The sequence below is a fragment of the Phascolarctos cinereus genome, unplaced genomic scaffold, assembly GCF_003287225.1.
Source record: "Phascolarctos cinereus isolate Bilbo 61053 unplaced genomic scaffold, phaCin_HiC Scaffold_1;HRSCAF=81, whole genome shotgun sequence".
NCBI lineage: Eukaryota > Metazoa > Chordata > Mammalia > Diprotodontia > Phascolarctidae > Phascolarctos > Phascolarctos cinereus.
In genome coordinates, this window is record NW_027555514.1 from 124,509,268 (window position 1) to 124,525,761 (window position 16,494).

At 37.8% G+C, this 16,494-nt stretch overlaps 1 protein-coding gene across 1 annotated transcript in view; it reads right to left on the reverse strand.

Annotated features, from left to right (window-relative positions):
* Positions 1–16,494, reverse strand: part of CPED1 (cadherin like and PC-esterase domain containing 1) — a 421,919-nt gene that overhangs the window by 372,482 nt on the left and 32,943 nt on the right. The window contains 1 exon segment of the mRNA XM_020966339.2: positions 3,705–3,888. Coding sequence (XP_020821998.1) covers positions 3,705–3,888 — 184 coding nt within the window.

Sequence of the window (16,494 nt, forward strand, 5' to 3'; positions counted from 1 at the left end):
CAGGCAATCTGTTATATGCTATAAATGTAAATACTTCAAGCTAAAAATGAGAAAGATGTTCCAAGAGGCCTAAATTCTCAAAGACATTCATTGTACAAAGTTTTACACACATTCATGAGCTGAACTCATGACCACAGAAAACAAATAGCAATAATATAATTTCACTTTGTGTCAAATGATCAAGGAAAGGGTTAGGTAGTTTATATCTATGGAACATATTTATGGCAGGTATTTTGGAGACATTACTCCTATGATACAAATTAGAAAATAGAATGAACATTTAGAACAAAATACAATGTTTTATACTTATGAGAGTCTGAAATAGGCCTTTCCCTTTTAGAGTCTGATTAATGCATTATGAAGAAGTTAAAAATGACCCAAAAGTATGAGGAATATAATGGAGAGATAGCAGGGGTGCTATGTGGTTTTGGGTAGTAAGTCTCATAATCCCTCTGAGCCTGTTTCCTCAACTGTAAAATGGAGATGCTGATGTTTATATAAAGTGGCAGAGTGCGATTCATACCCAGTTCTTTCAGAGTCCAAGTTTGGTCCCTATACAAAATTAACTTTTGAATTGAAACAGTTAAAGCCAACCCACCTTAGAAGAAGCTATAAAGTAAAAACTTTGTAAGGGTCAAAAACTCCTAACACATAGAGCACAACAACGAGTATCATTGGTACACTAGCATGTGCCAGATCCCCATCTGCCCACAAGCTGCCTTTGCCCGGTTCTTGAGGTTTGGAGGCATCAACTTAATGCATCTCTACTTACAAAACTTCCCCAACACTGGTATGGTACAAGTAGGAATATAAATACCTCCTTCTCAAAACACAAATGGATCTGTGGCCTCATCCTATCCTCTTTGCATAAAAGGACATTGAAATGCAGAGAACATCTGAGATGTACACATGGTAAGTCAACAGAAGGACCAAGAAAACGGCAACAGGAATTTCAAATTTTCAGTCCTTTGCTCAGAAGATTGGGTTGAGTACCCAGTTCCAGTAGAACAGATAATGGGTATATAATAAGTTTTATTAGTCAGTCAGCTTAAGAAGCTAAAGATTCTTTACTTCTCATTTGTATTTAAAAAAATATATTGATGAATGATCATCTAACAAAATCGAATCACTCATCTGTGTTCCAAGATAGCATTAGTTATTTCTGAACAGGACCACTCCAGTGTAAACTCCTTGGGGCCCAGTACTGTTTCTGGTTTCATTTTTGCCAGTGCATGGCAGTGTGCCTTTCACACGGTAGGCACTTAATAAATGCTAGTTGCATTGGATTAAGCCAGGACTTGAGAAAATTGGGTAGTAGGAAAGTTTGTTTTCGGTATCCCTCATTCTCCCTTTCAATGCTTGCTTTCTTCTTTTTAGCACTCTTTGTTGCCAAGGTGCCTCATAACTTCTCCTACCTTGACCTAATGGTGTTCTGAAGCACTATGGCTTCAGACCTGGACTTCTGATCCAGGTCAGCACCTACCCCGTCTTCTTTCACTCCTCCACCCCATGAGAACTTGTCTTACCTGAATCCCATTCCCTCACAACTTTACCGTCTTGCTAATTTACAAATAGATATTACTGGTGATGAAGCATTATTTGTCATGTCTCTCAGATAACGTATTTGCATTTTAACTGGGCCTTTCAATGTCTTGACCCAAGGGGTAACAAATGTGGCAATTTTATGTACTAGTGGTGAAGATTTATTTGGAGTACTTAGCAGGCAGCTATCTATTCCACCTATGTATAAAGTCAGCCCTGTTGCTGAATTAAATCTTTAATGACTCACACTAAAATACAACAATCAATGGAAACTGCTTCAGGTGTCAGGGGCCCAAATCTGGGCTACTAGCAATAAAGTAAAGGCAAAGCATTTTCATTAAGTGGCATTGCCCTGTGATTGCTGAATATTGCGGATGTGCCTAAGCTCTCTGTCCCCAGTATCATTTTGAAGCCTTCACAGCATTATCTCATGATGCTCCTTGAAGGCTGGCAACATAATTCAGTCATTGTGTGTAATAGAAACCAAAAAGAGTTGAAAACCAAGGGCTTACTGTGGTGGCAAATGATTTCATGGATACCAGATATGACTATTCTCACAGAAAGGAACTCACATCCATTTGTGATCCCAAGCCTCATGGAGCTACCTAGATCACGAGAGGGACTGCACTAAAGGAGACCCACATTCTCTCTACAGCTGGCTCACTCTCCTCTTGGCCTTCTCGACCACCTCACCAATCTGTTCTACCTCCACCTGCTGGCTGGTGCTCTGGGGATAACTCAACCCTGAGGCCCACTGCACATGACTGAACACTCCATGTACCAACTCTGAGCATTTTCATTGGTTGTCTCCCAGGTCTGGAACACTCTCTTCTCTCTCCTCATCACTAACATTTGGCCCCTGTAGCTTCCTTCAAGTCTCAGCTAAAATCCTGCCGTATGCAAAAGGCCCCTTCAAGTCTCCCTTAATGCTAGTGCCTTCCCTCTAATTATTTCTAAATTAGCGTGTATATATCTTGTTTCTACATAGTTGCTTGCATGACCAATTCATTATACTATGAGCCCCTTAAAGGCAGGGGCTGCTTTTTGCCTTACTTTATATCTCCAGCTCTTAGTATGGTACCTGGCACACAGCAGGTAATTAATATATGCTGGCTTATTTGACTTTGAAGTAGATACCATCTTATTTTCTCATTTTTGTATCCCCAGTACTCAATACCGGTCCCTGCCACATAGTAAAAATTTAGTAAATTCAGTTCCTCTCTCTCTCTCTCTCTCTCTCTCTCTCTCTCTCTCTCTCTCTCTCTCTCTCTCTCTCTCTCTCTCTCTCTCTCTCTCTCTCTCTCTTTGTCTCTGTCTCTTCCTCTTCCTCCCTCCCTTTCCTCCCCCTCCCTCTCCCTTTCTCCCTCCCTCCCTGAGCAGACCAATCAGAGATCCTATGCCTTAGGGAACTCCAGGTACTAAAAGGCTTGTACTTCCCAGAATTCAAAGGTTGAGAGGCTATCTTTTGGGTGTACCATGTTCTGAGTGAGATATGACTCAGGCCAGTTTCCTGTTAGTTTAAGTGGAAAGTGGAATGAGATGAGATAGGTCATTCAACAATTACAAAAAGGAGATTTTCTTAGCTATTGTAGGAGAGGGATATTCAATAAGGATATATAATCAGGGCATCATGAGTTGATTCAGATGAACAAAGCTCCCCTTGCCCTAAGTTGCCCATGATGGTTTTCCAGCCAAGTATTAAAGGCTGGCCATTTTGTACTAAGGTAACTAGGAAATGATGTCAACAGTCCTACTCTTTCAGCCTCTGAACCAATAAAGTTTTGAAGATGGTTTCTACAATTTTTGAGGGAAAACTAGCCTAATTTGCTTGGGTAGAGAAAGTAGAATACTGTTCCGACCATATACCTCATCCTTTTATCAAATGCAAACTTTTTACATAATTTGCACTTTATATTTTAAAGTATTAGAAAGAAGGTAGAGAATATAATTTTATAAAGCAGCTGGAAAGGAATTAAAGTGGGATAGCAGCAGAAGGCAAAGGGATTTATTATTCACTCAAGAATGATAAAGGACAAATTCTTTTCTAGAGGGCAGGATACAAACTGTAAATAGAATAACATTATAGGATTACAGGATCATAGGATTTAGAGCTAAAAGGGACCTTGTATTCCTATATATCAATGATTTCTAATTATCCTCACCTTGGTTCAGCTGCCCCATCCCAAGGCCAGCCCTGAGACTTTCTTCTGAGGTAATTATGGTATAGCCATGATGTGTGAGTATGTGCTGATAAAGCTGAAGTTCCATTTGGCTGTAGGAAGAAGGCACATAGAGCACTGCCCTTCTCTCATGGCTTCCAAAATGCTTTGCAATAGACTCTTTAATCTGAGAAGAGAAGTGAGAGTCAGACATTAAAATTAAGGAGGAAAAAAAATCTTGAACTTCAATTGAGATACTCTAAGCAAAATCATTTAACCTCTTAGGAACTCAGTTTCCTCATCTGTAAAATGGATGCAGGGTTGGACTAAATAGGCTCTGAGATCCCTATTAGCTCTAAATCAATGATCCTAAAGGTTAATTAATGCACTAACACAGCATGGTAATACCCCACTTTTATTTGCATAGTGTTGCAATAGTCCTAGTGGCCAAAATTCCAAAGGCAAATTAACATCAACAATTAAGAAAGATAATCATTTTAGATAACTAAGAAGTTGGAGCATTGCTGTTGTGATTTTGAGATTGACCATCTTCTTTAAAATAAAAATTTAAAAAAAAAAAGAATTCTCAGGTGATATAAACTCATGCAGCTAAAGTTTACTGCCTAAGGGTGAGATTTTGAAGGCCCCGAAGAAATCTATCTCTCCCCTACCCCTGCTGCTTGAAATTACTTTAATAAGAGGTTTAACCTTTTATTCCATAATTAGAGATAAAGCGTAAGATTTTTTAAAAAATACCTCTTTTGTATACCCAAACACTCACAAAGTTAACTTATCAGCTCCTTTATCTTTTCCTATGGGGTCTAAGTGTAAAAAACTGGAGTGGCAGTGGTTGGGGGAAGAGATAAAAGAAAACCTTTTTTACCTTCTTCTTTCTCTCAATGTGCCAAACATGATTTACTTTCCCTGGTGTTATTAATAGTAAAACTCTCAGAAAAACTCCAGGATTGCTTATGGGACAAGTAAGAAAGAAGTTATGAGGTTTTGTTTTGTTTTGTTTTAAATTGCAGTGACCAGAGAAGGAGAGAAACCAAGTAGGAAAATAATCCCTGGGGTGGAAAGAAACATAAACATCAGTGCCCCTTAGCTTGAGAATCATCCCTAGGATTTAACCCCTACCTTTGTCTCCTGTACTTAGATCCTTTTTCTCCCCGGCTTCAACCCCACATCCTCAGAAGTCCAACCCCCATACCAGAACAGTCCGTGCTGATATTTAGAACTGGCTGGGTCCCATCTGTCTTAATACAGACTTTGGAAGGTTCCACACAAAGCCCCATATGAGGAAACCTGAAGCACATGATGAAACAGTAAAGTAAGCCAGCTTAATTAAGGGGAGAAGGACCACAGGATGGTACCCCTTCAGGGTCCTAGACCGAGTTGGGCCCCTCCTGGGGTCCCAAACTAGGGTATCGTTTCCGGGACCAGTAAAGAATTGTGGTTTCCACCCCACCCAGACCAGCACCCCCATTCCCCTTATATGAGCCTAGCAGGACTAGGAATTAGAATAGAGGAGGGGACTGCTTCTAATACATGCTTGTGGCAGGGGAGAGGAAGTGTTCCAGGGCAATTGAGGGCTAGGTGATATTTAAACTTACTGGGAAAAGGGACTTTGGAACTTTACTGCTGGTCTTAACCCCCACTGGGTGGGTGACTCAACTTCCCTACCAGGAGTTCTTGAGCTTCCCCAAGGCTTCTTCATTTAGAAGGGCCAGGAGGCACCAGAAAGGAAAGTTAGGAGTGTGGAGGGGGAAGAAAGTCCTCAATTCTGGGAGTAAGTGAGTGGAGCAAAGAAGGATAAAGCAGATAAAGGGACATGCTCCTGGTGTCCCAAGTGGGAATACTGAAGTTATTTTTCCATGTTAAACTGTCCAGTGTGGTAATTATATGGTCTAGAGTAAGGGTGACCTCTCTAGTAGCCAATGGACATCTCAGAATTTTTTTAAAATTCATAACTGAAAGAAATGCTGAATTTCAGTTAGAGTTTAGCATATATAAAGATATATATACATATATATATATATATATATATATATGTATATATTTTTTGCTATCCAAATTCATGGACCCTAAGTAAAGAACCCCAATCTATTGTATTCTTTGTAAAGTACTCCAGTAATATTATGGCTTAAATAGGCTTTTGTGGGCTGGCCTGGGAAGATAACCACCATGTATATCAATATTTCTATGGGAAAATACTTTTAGACTCCCGCACCCCCCCCAAGGAAAAAAAAACTAACTTAAAAATAAACTTTTGGACTAAGATCCATTTGTAAGTTGGGCACTAGCTGTATTTAGTTGAAACACTTTAAGTCTCCAAAGTAAGAAAATGCTCACTAGAAAATGTGCTATGTGCCTTTCATGATGAATGCTAACATGAATTCTTAAGAAGGAACATTTGAAACCTGATCGAAAGGTGAGCCTTTAAATGCTAAAGCTGATTAGTGAGTGATCCATCGGACTGCTCCCCAGAGGGCCAAAACAAACAAACGAAAGATTTCCCTTCCCAGTTCCCACTTTCACGACTCTGGGGGGGGGAGAGAGAGAGGAGAGGAGAGGAGAGGAGAGGAGAGGAGAGGAGAGGAGAGGAGAGGGGAGGGGAGGGGAGGGAGGGGAGGGAGGGGAGGGGAGGGGAGGGGAGGGAGGGGAGGGAGGGAGGGGAGGGGAGGGGAGGGGAGAGAGAGAGAGAGAGAGAGAGAGAGAGAGAGAGAGAGAGAGGAGAGAGAGAGAGAGAGAGAGAGAAGGCAGATGTTTTGCAGTAAATAAATGCCACTCAAGCTACAATGAATAGTGTTTATAGGTCTCCTAAGTGTTCACATCATCTTCATTCTTAATCACAGGATGCAATTTTCTGTAAATATTGGCTGGAGTATAAGACTTATTTTGGTAGTGGTATTTTAGCCCTGATTCATTACTAATGTGCTGCTTTTATTTTAGAGACATCTTTCCTCTTCCTCCTTTCAACTTGCACCAGTGTAGTCAGAGATAATGACATATTTACCCCTACCTCTCATTTTCAAGCATATCCTAAATAAAGTATATTTTTCAGTTGTATTTTTTTGTCGTTGTTGTTAGAATCTTTGGGAACTAGGCTAAACAAACACAGAACCGTATCATATCTAAATCCAATCCAGCAGAAGAATAAATAGGAAATGAATAGGTCAGTGGAATTATGTTATGTTATCCTGTAATTCAAACTGCCCTGTCCTTGTAACATTTATAACACTCTGTGCCAGCAGAAATGGTCCAACAGCAAGACTCACAGACCTTGAGCTTCTGCTTTAGCCAGTTGGCCAACAGGTGCAGTTCTCAAATATGCCAAATGAAAGCCTGGGGAGCAAAGAGGCCAACTGTCCCAGTACCAACTACCAATCAGATCACTTCATGCAAATAAGATCTTCTGCCTTGTTCCATCTTTTTTGAAGACTATCTGTAAACTGAAGAATAAATTTTGTTTTGAAACCACAATAAAAACAACTCCAAACTTCCTACTGTGTTGACCAACCATTGAAGAAATAGTGTCTCTGAGTCTTACCACAGATGTTTAAAAAGTCACTTCAATTTTTTTTTGCTCTTTTGAAAAATTGAGATGAACATGTTTGGAGATCATGTTGTTCTCCTTGTGGGAAGCTATGTACTGTAATCTTAAGATTTTTATTAGAAGAAATTTTAAATATTAATATCCACTTATCCTTTCAAAAATAACTGCCTGAATTGTGAAAGTTAAATATGTGGACTATTTGTTAATATTATTATAGTCCTGTACGTATCTACGCTCAGTACTCTCCTCTGAATTTAACGTATTTAAAGATTTAATTTAAAACATTATTTAAAAGCATATTTTTGCCATTTTACCTCTTTGGTCTCAGAAATACTTCTGTGTGAGATTAAATATGAAAACATTGCATATTTGCATTAAATGATCAATATATTTCAGTGAAATCATAAACATTAGAGGTGAAAACAAAAATGGAAATCACTCATACAACAAAAGCCATGGAAGTAAATTTAAAACAGTGGATGAAGAATATCATAAAAGTATGGCTGTTCTCGTAGGATTTAAAAAGTCTTTTTGCTAGTCTCATTTCAAGACTATGAAATATAGCTCTTTTTAGTAATAGCAGGGCTGAAAAATACAACTTTTTTTCATCACGTTGACAGAGGGACTTTTTTCAGTGTCTATTAAATAGCTACATACATATTTGTATTTATGCCACTCTCTGATGTTGAAACACAAATCATCTAGTCCATCTAAAACACCATCCTATAACTAAAATCAGCCCTACCTTCCTAGTTGGTAGTTTCCAGGCATTTCAGAAACACTGCCTGTGCCAGCATGCTGTCTTCCTGTTTTTACACTTGAGAACCAAAATAGAGCTTTTCCCATTGTTGATATTGACCTTTTAAATGCCTTTATTTCTGCAAAAGCAAAATTTAAAAATAAATTTGAGAAAGGTTGACTGAGTGCTGAGCCACTTAAAATCATGTGTAGCTTGAAGACTCCCAGCCCCAAGGTTTCTGGATGAGACCCCATATTTTCCTTCTTAGAATCACAAAGTATCCTTAAGATGTGCCACAGTGATCCATGATATCAAACAACTTCTTGGCCACTTGGTAGGCAAACTGTGACCTAGCATGGACATAATTCAGATAGAGTGGGACTTTACATTGGTTTGAAGGACATCCCTTGAGTACAGGTGAGAATTAGGGTACATTATGAAGAGATCCCAGTCTATTCCAACATTTGTTATATTAGTTTAGAAAGATCCTAAGTGTCTAACTTGGAGGTGACCCCTATTTGACCCAGGACCCTATATATATACACATATATGTAATTATTTCAATATAATTGGTTTCCTTTATAATTTTATGTGTTTTATTTTATGCATTTAAAAACATTATTTTGAGATGAGAGGGGTCATAAGTTTCACCAGACTGAAAAAGGGGTATATGACACAAATAAAGGTTAGGAACCACTGATTGATTTCATATTCGAAGAAACTCTTTTCCCCAAACTTAAAGAATGATCTAGCTCCTGATTGGCCTACTGTGCTATTATCAATCAACAAACACTTATTAAGTACTTCCTGTGTGCCAGTTACTGTGTTAGTTACTGGAAATACAAATACAAAAATGAAACAATCCTTGTCCTCAAGTAATTTACAGTCTACTGGGACCCAGCTAGCTTCAGAGAGGAGATGGTAGCCATGAATATGATTAAGATTCTGCTCTGAAGCAGATTAAATTGATTGTCTTTGCCCTCCTAGCCTTCTCTTCTTTTGTGATCTTCTCTTCCTCATTTTGCCTTTGACTTTCATGGAAAATATTCAGCATTCTCATAATGCCCCTAGAGTGCTCAAGGTCCCATATTTCCCTGTCCTTCCAAATTCTGTCCTCTCCAGGCAGTATTTCTTGCTTCTCAAGTGGTTCTTTGGGGGGAGGGTGGGGTAGAGAAAGACACTTAATATGGAGACAAAGGATCTGGATTTAAATTCTGGCTCTGCTATTTAGAATCGACATAATAATAATAATATAATAATAATAATAAATATCTAGGAGTATATAGGACTTTAAGGTTTGCAAAGTACCTCGCAAATATTATCTTGCTTTATCCTCACAATAACCCTAAGAAGTAGGAGCTACTGCTACCCCCATTTTACATATGATAAAACTGAGGCAGACAGGTCAAATGACTTGCTCAGGGCCCCACAATTAATATGTGTAAGAGGCAAAATTTGAACTCAGATCTTTCTGACTCTCAGCCTAGCATGCACTCTAATCAGTGTACCACCTATGTGACTTTTAGCAATTCATTTCATCTCTGGACTCAGTTTCTTACTCTGAAAAGTGACTCATCTCTAAGACCTTTTTCAGCTTTAAATGATGTGATTCTATAATACTGTGATTCCTATAATCACACAAGCACTGAATTAAGACTTTAGGACCTTTATTTTAATCCTGATATAAATCCTATTTGTGTAATCTTGGGCAAAACACCTAATTACCCTTTGCTGGTTTTCTAATCTATGAAAAGGGGATAATATCTGCTCTGCCTGCCTTATAAGGTTGTTGTGGGAATCAGATTATACAGCGTCCCCAAAATCTTAGTGCACTTTTAAGTTGTAGTAGCTTAAAAGCAAAATCACTTTGTTTCATTTGTAAATGTAGAAGTTAAATCATTTTGTCTTATAAAGTACTATACAAATTATTATTACTATTTGTTTCATATTTCATTCCCTCAGCATCTTCATATACATCTTCTTGGGTAAGAGCTAGTTATCAAATAAATTAATCATAACTAAGAGGTTAATGATTGATAATGATTTTATCCCTCTCAGGGACACTGGAATTTTAACTGAGGGCTTCTAAATATACAGTACTGCAGTTCAAATGAATAGCTCTCTAGTGCTTACTTTTTTAGGAACAATGACAGATTGATGGGGAGGGTTTTTTAGATGGAGGGTATATCCACACCCTCAGATGCCCACCACATAAGTGGCTTACTCTTCCTCCACACAGATCTTTCTCTGTCCAGCATGCACTAGCATAAAATTTGCCAGACCATGTTTTCATCTGGAAAGCATTAAAATACCCCCCTTACTTTCTTCACACTTACAATGGAATGGAAAATAGAATAAACATTCTCAGACACTGACCTTGTATTTATGGTCCTCTTTTTTCTTTTTTTCTTTTTTTTGGGGTGAGGCAATGGGGTTAAGTGACTTGACCAGGTCACACAGCTAGCTAGTAAGTTTCAAGTATCTGAGGGCAGATTTGAACTGAGGTCCTCCTGACTTCAAGGCCAGAGGTCTATCTACTGCGCCACCTAGCTGCCCCTATGGTCTTCTTTCAAAAGAAGAAACAGTCACCCTCCTCCCCTACTCCTAACCCCCAACTAGTTCCTTACTTTATTATCTTTCTGTAAGAAATATTAGATTTGAAAATGCTTTGATGATCCCATGAATCCACAATTTCATGAATATGGGTACTCCTTCCATCAGTATGGATTATAAACCATTCATGCTTTCTCATTCTGTGTAATTCTTGTCCTTCTATATATTCTCCATGAGAAGGTCACTCAATGAGTTGTGAGCTTTCCTCTCAGCTTCTGTGCATTACAAACCTACCAATTCATTACGTGGATTTTTATCTGTTCTCTCTCTCACTATATGACTGACCTACCTCCTTTTCCAGACCTACATTGCTTTAATTACCAACAGGTATAGCCTACAGTAATATGCTAGTGTACTTTTTACAACCACCATACATCCCTATCCATTCTACTCACCCACTAGGAGTGGCTTTTTAACATCCACTGAGTATCATTTATTCAGCAAACATTTATTGATTGCCTACTGTATACTAGACTATGCCAGGTATTGAAGCATGATAGCAATACCAAATGTATTTTGAATCTCTGCAAGTCTGCATTGAACTCTTCAACATTAAGTGACTATAATGTGCAACGTATTATTCTAGGAACTCAGGACATTAAAAAAAAAAGAAAGAAAAGAGAACATAATTCTTTCCCTCAAGGAACTTATATTCTACTGGGGATAAATACATATACATAAATAAGTAAATAAAAATAATACAGAGTAATAACTATTTGAGATATTAGGAAAGACCTCCTATAGAATGTTGCACTTGAGTATTGAAAAGGATTCCACTGGGCTGAGGTTAAGAGGGATGTACAGTCCAGATATATGGACCATGTTACAAAGGCATGGAATTGAGAGGAGAAATGTTGTGTAAAACAAATAGCTACTAGGCCAGTTTGACTAAAATCAAGTATGTGAAGAGAAGTAATAGAGAACAAGATTAGAAAGATAGGTGGGAGGCAGATTTTAGAGGCCATTAAATGCCAACCTGAAGATTTTTGTGTTTTTATCATAGAAGCAATAAATAGGGAGGCATTAAAGCTTTTTTGAGTGGTGGGGTGGTGGTGATGAGACAATCAGATATGTATTTTGGGAATACAATTTGTCAGCTGTGTGAGAGATAGGATGGAGAAATTGGAGGCAGAGGAGCCAATAACAGGCTATTGCAATAGTCCGTGTAAGTCTATGATAAGGTGATTGAATAGGGTAGAGGCTGAGTGAGGAGAAGGGGATAGATATGAGAAATATAATGCAAGTAGTATTAGATAATACTTCTTACCCCTTGTGCTAATGCCTTCCTTTTTCATATTACCTTCATCCATTCTGCAAATATCTTGTATTTACCTACTTACATGATGTTTTCCCCTATCAGTATGCTCCTTGACAGCAAGAGCTGTCTTCTGCCTTTGTTTACGTGCCTAGTGCTCAGCACAGCATCTGGCATGTGGTAATCACGTTTATGCTTGTCGATTAACGGGAAGAATTGATAAGACTTGGCAATTGATTAGATGTGGGTATTGAAGGAGATGGAAGAGTCAAAGATTTCTCCAAGGTCTCAAACCTTGCTGACTTAAAGAATGATGCTTGCAGAAGTTTGGAAGAGAGTTGGATTTTGGGGGGGAAATAGAATAATTTCCATTTGGGACATGTCTAGATGCTTATGGGACATGTAGGTCAAAGTCATCAAGCAGGAAGTTGGTATCTGCATCAGATACTTCACTATCCAATTGTGTCATCATTAAAATATATCAAACCAGATGCTTGGCAATTATTAAAGTTCCATCATTTCTTCATACCACTTTTTGTACAAAAGACATCATTGATAATATGATTCTTCTACCTTAGAACCAATATGCATTTTCTATTGCCCTTTGAGTCACCAACAATTTTGATTATTTTTAGATCGTGTTGTTTTGTGATTGCAGCCAAATAACACCATGTAATGACTGGAATTAAAAAGATGGTATGTGTGTGTATGTATGTGTGTGTGTTTGTGTGTGTGTGTGTGTGTGTGTGTGTGTGTGTGTGTGAGAGAGAGAGAAGAGAGAGAGAGAGAGAGAGAGAGAGAGAGAGAGAGAGAGAGAGAGAGAGACAATATGAGTATTTTGGGATCTTGGAAAGCATAGTTGGATCTTATATTATCAAATATGATCAAGTTTGTTCTCCTTCCATTTAATTCTGGGCTCAGCTTTTTATGCATCTGCAACATACTTCAGAATACATAAACCTATGGACTCACTTTAAGGACTGCTTATCCAACTTTATGCTTTAATCAGGATAATACACATTTTACATCCACTTGGTTTGGGGTGAGGGTGATGGTTTGTTTGTTTCAAAAAGTTTTTCTGTGGGGGCAGCTAGGTGGTGCACTAGATACAGCACTGGCCCTGGAGTCAGGAGGACCTGAGTTCAAGTCTGGTCTCAGACACAACACTTATTAGTTGTGTGACCCTGGGCAAGTCACTTAACCTCAACTGCCTTGCCAAAAAAAAAAAAGCAAAACCGTTTTTCTGTGTAGATGATTAGGCAAATCTCTGACAAATGGCATATGTCTTATTAAAAGGAGAGCCCTATAGTGTTCTAGGACTTGATGCAATCAGCACAAAGCCATACTTGGAGGATCTCAATGTTAACGAATCTATCCATCTTTGTCTCTTCCAGTTTGTCAGAAGAGAGGAATGAGCATTCTCTCTCTGTCTGTCTCTCTGTCTTTCTTTCTCTGTTTCTCTCTGATCTTCTATCTCTGTCTCTCCCATATGTATAGCAGACATCTTTTTGAGAAGGCATTTAAGATCACATTTTATCCTATCAAATGAAAATTTTTGTGTAACAATAGACAGTGTTGGATACTGTATTTTCTGTATCTCCTAGTCAGTTGTGATTGACAAAAACAATGTTGTCTCCTGCTGAAAATTGTCTATGAAAAACTGGTTGTTCTTACTTCATGTTTTCATTAAGGAGATTGTAAATGAATTTATAGACCTTTCCCATTTGTGGTTGAGTGTGTCTGAGATAAATTGAAAATCTGTTCTTGAGTATTTTACCTGACCAAGTAATTAGGTATTGGTTGACTGGAATAGTTTATGGACTTTCATACATTAATTTTTTTAAATTAATCAGCATTTATTTTCTCTCTGTCTGACCTTCCCCCTGACCATGGGAAAAAGAAAAAAGAAAAACAAAACCTTTGTAACAAATATATAGTCAAGCAAAATTAATCCCATCATTGGCCATATCCAAAAATCTATGTCCCAGTCTACATATTTTAATCCATCACCAGCCTTTCCATTGTGGTGATTATTTTGCATAGGTTAAATTTCTCTGAGAAGTATTTATAGTCAGATGTCTTTATTTTTATCCTTTTCCAATATTTTGGTGTCAGATTATTTAAATAGGCCAGTTGCAGCTGCTGAAATCAGTATCTTCTTATCACATTTATCTTGTAATTTGTTATCTTCTAAGCAGTCTAGCTGTAAAGTAACAATTGATTCTGAAATACCTCGAGTCAGTACCCATTACTTTCTTGTCCTTTGCGGTATAGTTAGTTATTGTTTTGTGACTTGATCTGCTGCTTGTCTTTCAACTATCTACTTTAAAAATTATTTATAAGGTATTGGTGTGATTCTGGGGATTCTGAGTTGTCTATAAGGCTTTGGTATCTTTCATTTCACAATGCTCAAACCACATTTTCTAATATAATTTTCCCTTTTTCCCTGTGCCTACTTTCACACTAAAGTCACCAAGCATCAAAGTATATGTTGACTTGGTTTGGAGAATCTTGTCAAGTTTTTACTATTTTAAAAAATTTCTTCGTGTTCCTCAATAGACATCAGTACATAGCCTGCAATTTAGTTCATGGTAGTCAATGGGACTTTTGTGATAAAAAAAAAAGCGTAAGATCCTAATTATAGGACATATACATATGAATGTGCATTTTGGTCCAAAACAATGATTTCATTGTCATGAGGAGCACATGGTGTGGAAACTCCCTTCCCAATACATATTGGAAACTCAGTTCAGAAACTCGGAATAAAGAACCTTTAATTCTCCAACTGTATTATCAAATTAGGGCCATAAAATCAACCAGTTAACTAGATCTCATTCCCATTTCCTCATCTATAAAATGGAAGCAGTTTTATCTGGTCCCTACTTGCTTCACAAGTTTAATGGGGTGAAAAACTGAACTTGAATTGAATTGAAATTGGAAGGAATCAAATTGAAAAACTGAAACTATAAGAGTCTCATTTTCATTATTAAGTATAAGGGAAACCCTTTCAACATGATCTTGTGAAGTTCCTTCTTGCCCTATAATTCTTGTCACAATATCCTCATCACATGAAATTATTTCCCCACCAAAGAAAATTGACAATCCATTGTGACAAAATAACAAATGGAGAATCAAAAAATGTCTTGTTCTTTTGACAAATGTTAAAATAATACCAAGTCTAGATTCACTGAACAAAATAGCAAAAAAGCAAGGGGGAAGGGGAAGGGACAGCTTAATGTGAGATCTAGCCAAGCTACATCATTCCAAAGGCATTTGTAGACAGAAGTAGAAGAAACACAACAAATAGACGTGAAATGGAACAGATCTTCTAATATTTCTCTACTTATATATTATTATCAGTGACAACGGTGGGATAACCACATTTGGACTCTACTGTCTTATGTATCTACCAGATACATAAGGAAGTGACAGTGAAAGTCAGAAAGAATAGTTCTATCTTACCAAATACAGGCAAAGGAAATTTGTATTAAAAGTAATACAATTTTAAAGGCACTTGAAATGCCTCTTATTTGTAGATGAGCAGTACTAATTGCAACAAGACCTCAAACATTATAAAACCTTCTCAGTGAAATCCATTTTTTGAAAGAGATTAATTTAATAACTTACACTGGAAAAGCAAAGGAAATATTGCCTGTCACTGATTTGGTCTAATCATATAGTTAATATCTCAAATTGTTGCTCTGAGGATCAAATGAGATAATATTTGTAAAAAGCACTTAGCACAGGGTCTGACACATAGTAGGTATTATAGAAATGCTTATCCCCTTCCCTTCTCTCCCCTTAATATATAATTCTATTAGAGCTAAAAACTGAGCTAAGACTTTCGGACTCCTTTTATAATAAATAATGTAACATGATATAGTATATCACGTAAGTTGGTATGTGTATACACACATGCACATATGTGTGTATAGATATAGAGATAAATGATAAATATAGAAAAAGATATAGTTATTTGATGGCTCCTTAGAGTTTGGGACTAGTCTATATACAGCTCTTTTACCCTATTTGCCAGATAGGGAGAGAGGATCATCACACATGCATAAGAGGCAAAAGATGTTTTTGTATCATTAGCTCCTCTCAATGAAATGGCCAAGAATGGAACCTAGAAGTGGACAGGAAGAACTCCCCAGTTCCTTCCCCTCTGCAACTCCCTCACATGCAAACTTAAAGGATAGAAGAAACGGAATTTGTTTCTGGGGGATCATGATAATGTGGAATGGAACAAAGAGATAAAAAATTCTGGCTTTGAAAAGGCTAATTGAGGGGATCAGAACAAATAGTAGCTGAGGTAAGGCAATCTGCATGAGGTAAGGCAATTCTGATACATGATCAGAAGTCATGCAGAGAGAAATGGATTGCATGCAAATCATGCTGATATAGCAACTGGAGAAAAAAAGGCAATCCCAAACACAGAATCAAAGTTGCACTAAAATCTTGAGGCCCCAGGACCCACCCAAGAGCATATTCTGGCTACATAGAGAGATTGAGCTCATGCTGATCTCTTCTTCATCAGAGCATACATCTTGAAGATCTTTTTCCAAGCTATTCTGGGAGAAGAAGGGGTGAGAATGGAAAGGCATTTACTCATTCAGAAAAAAAGTGTACA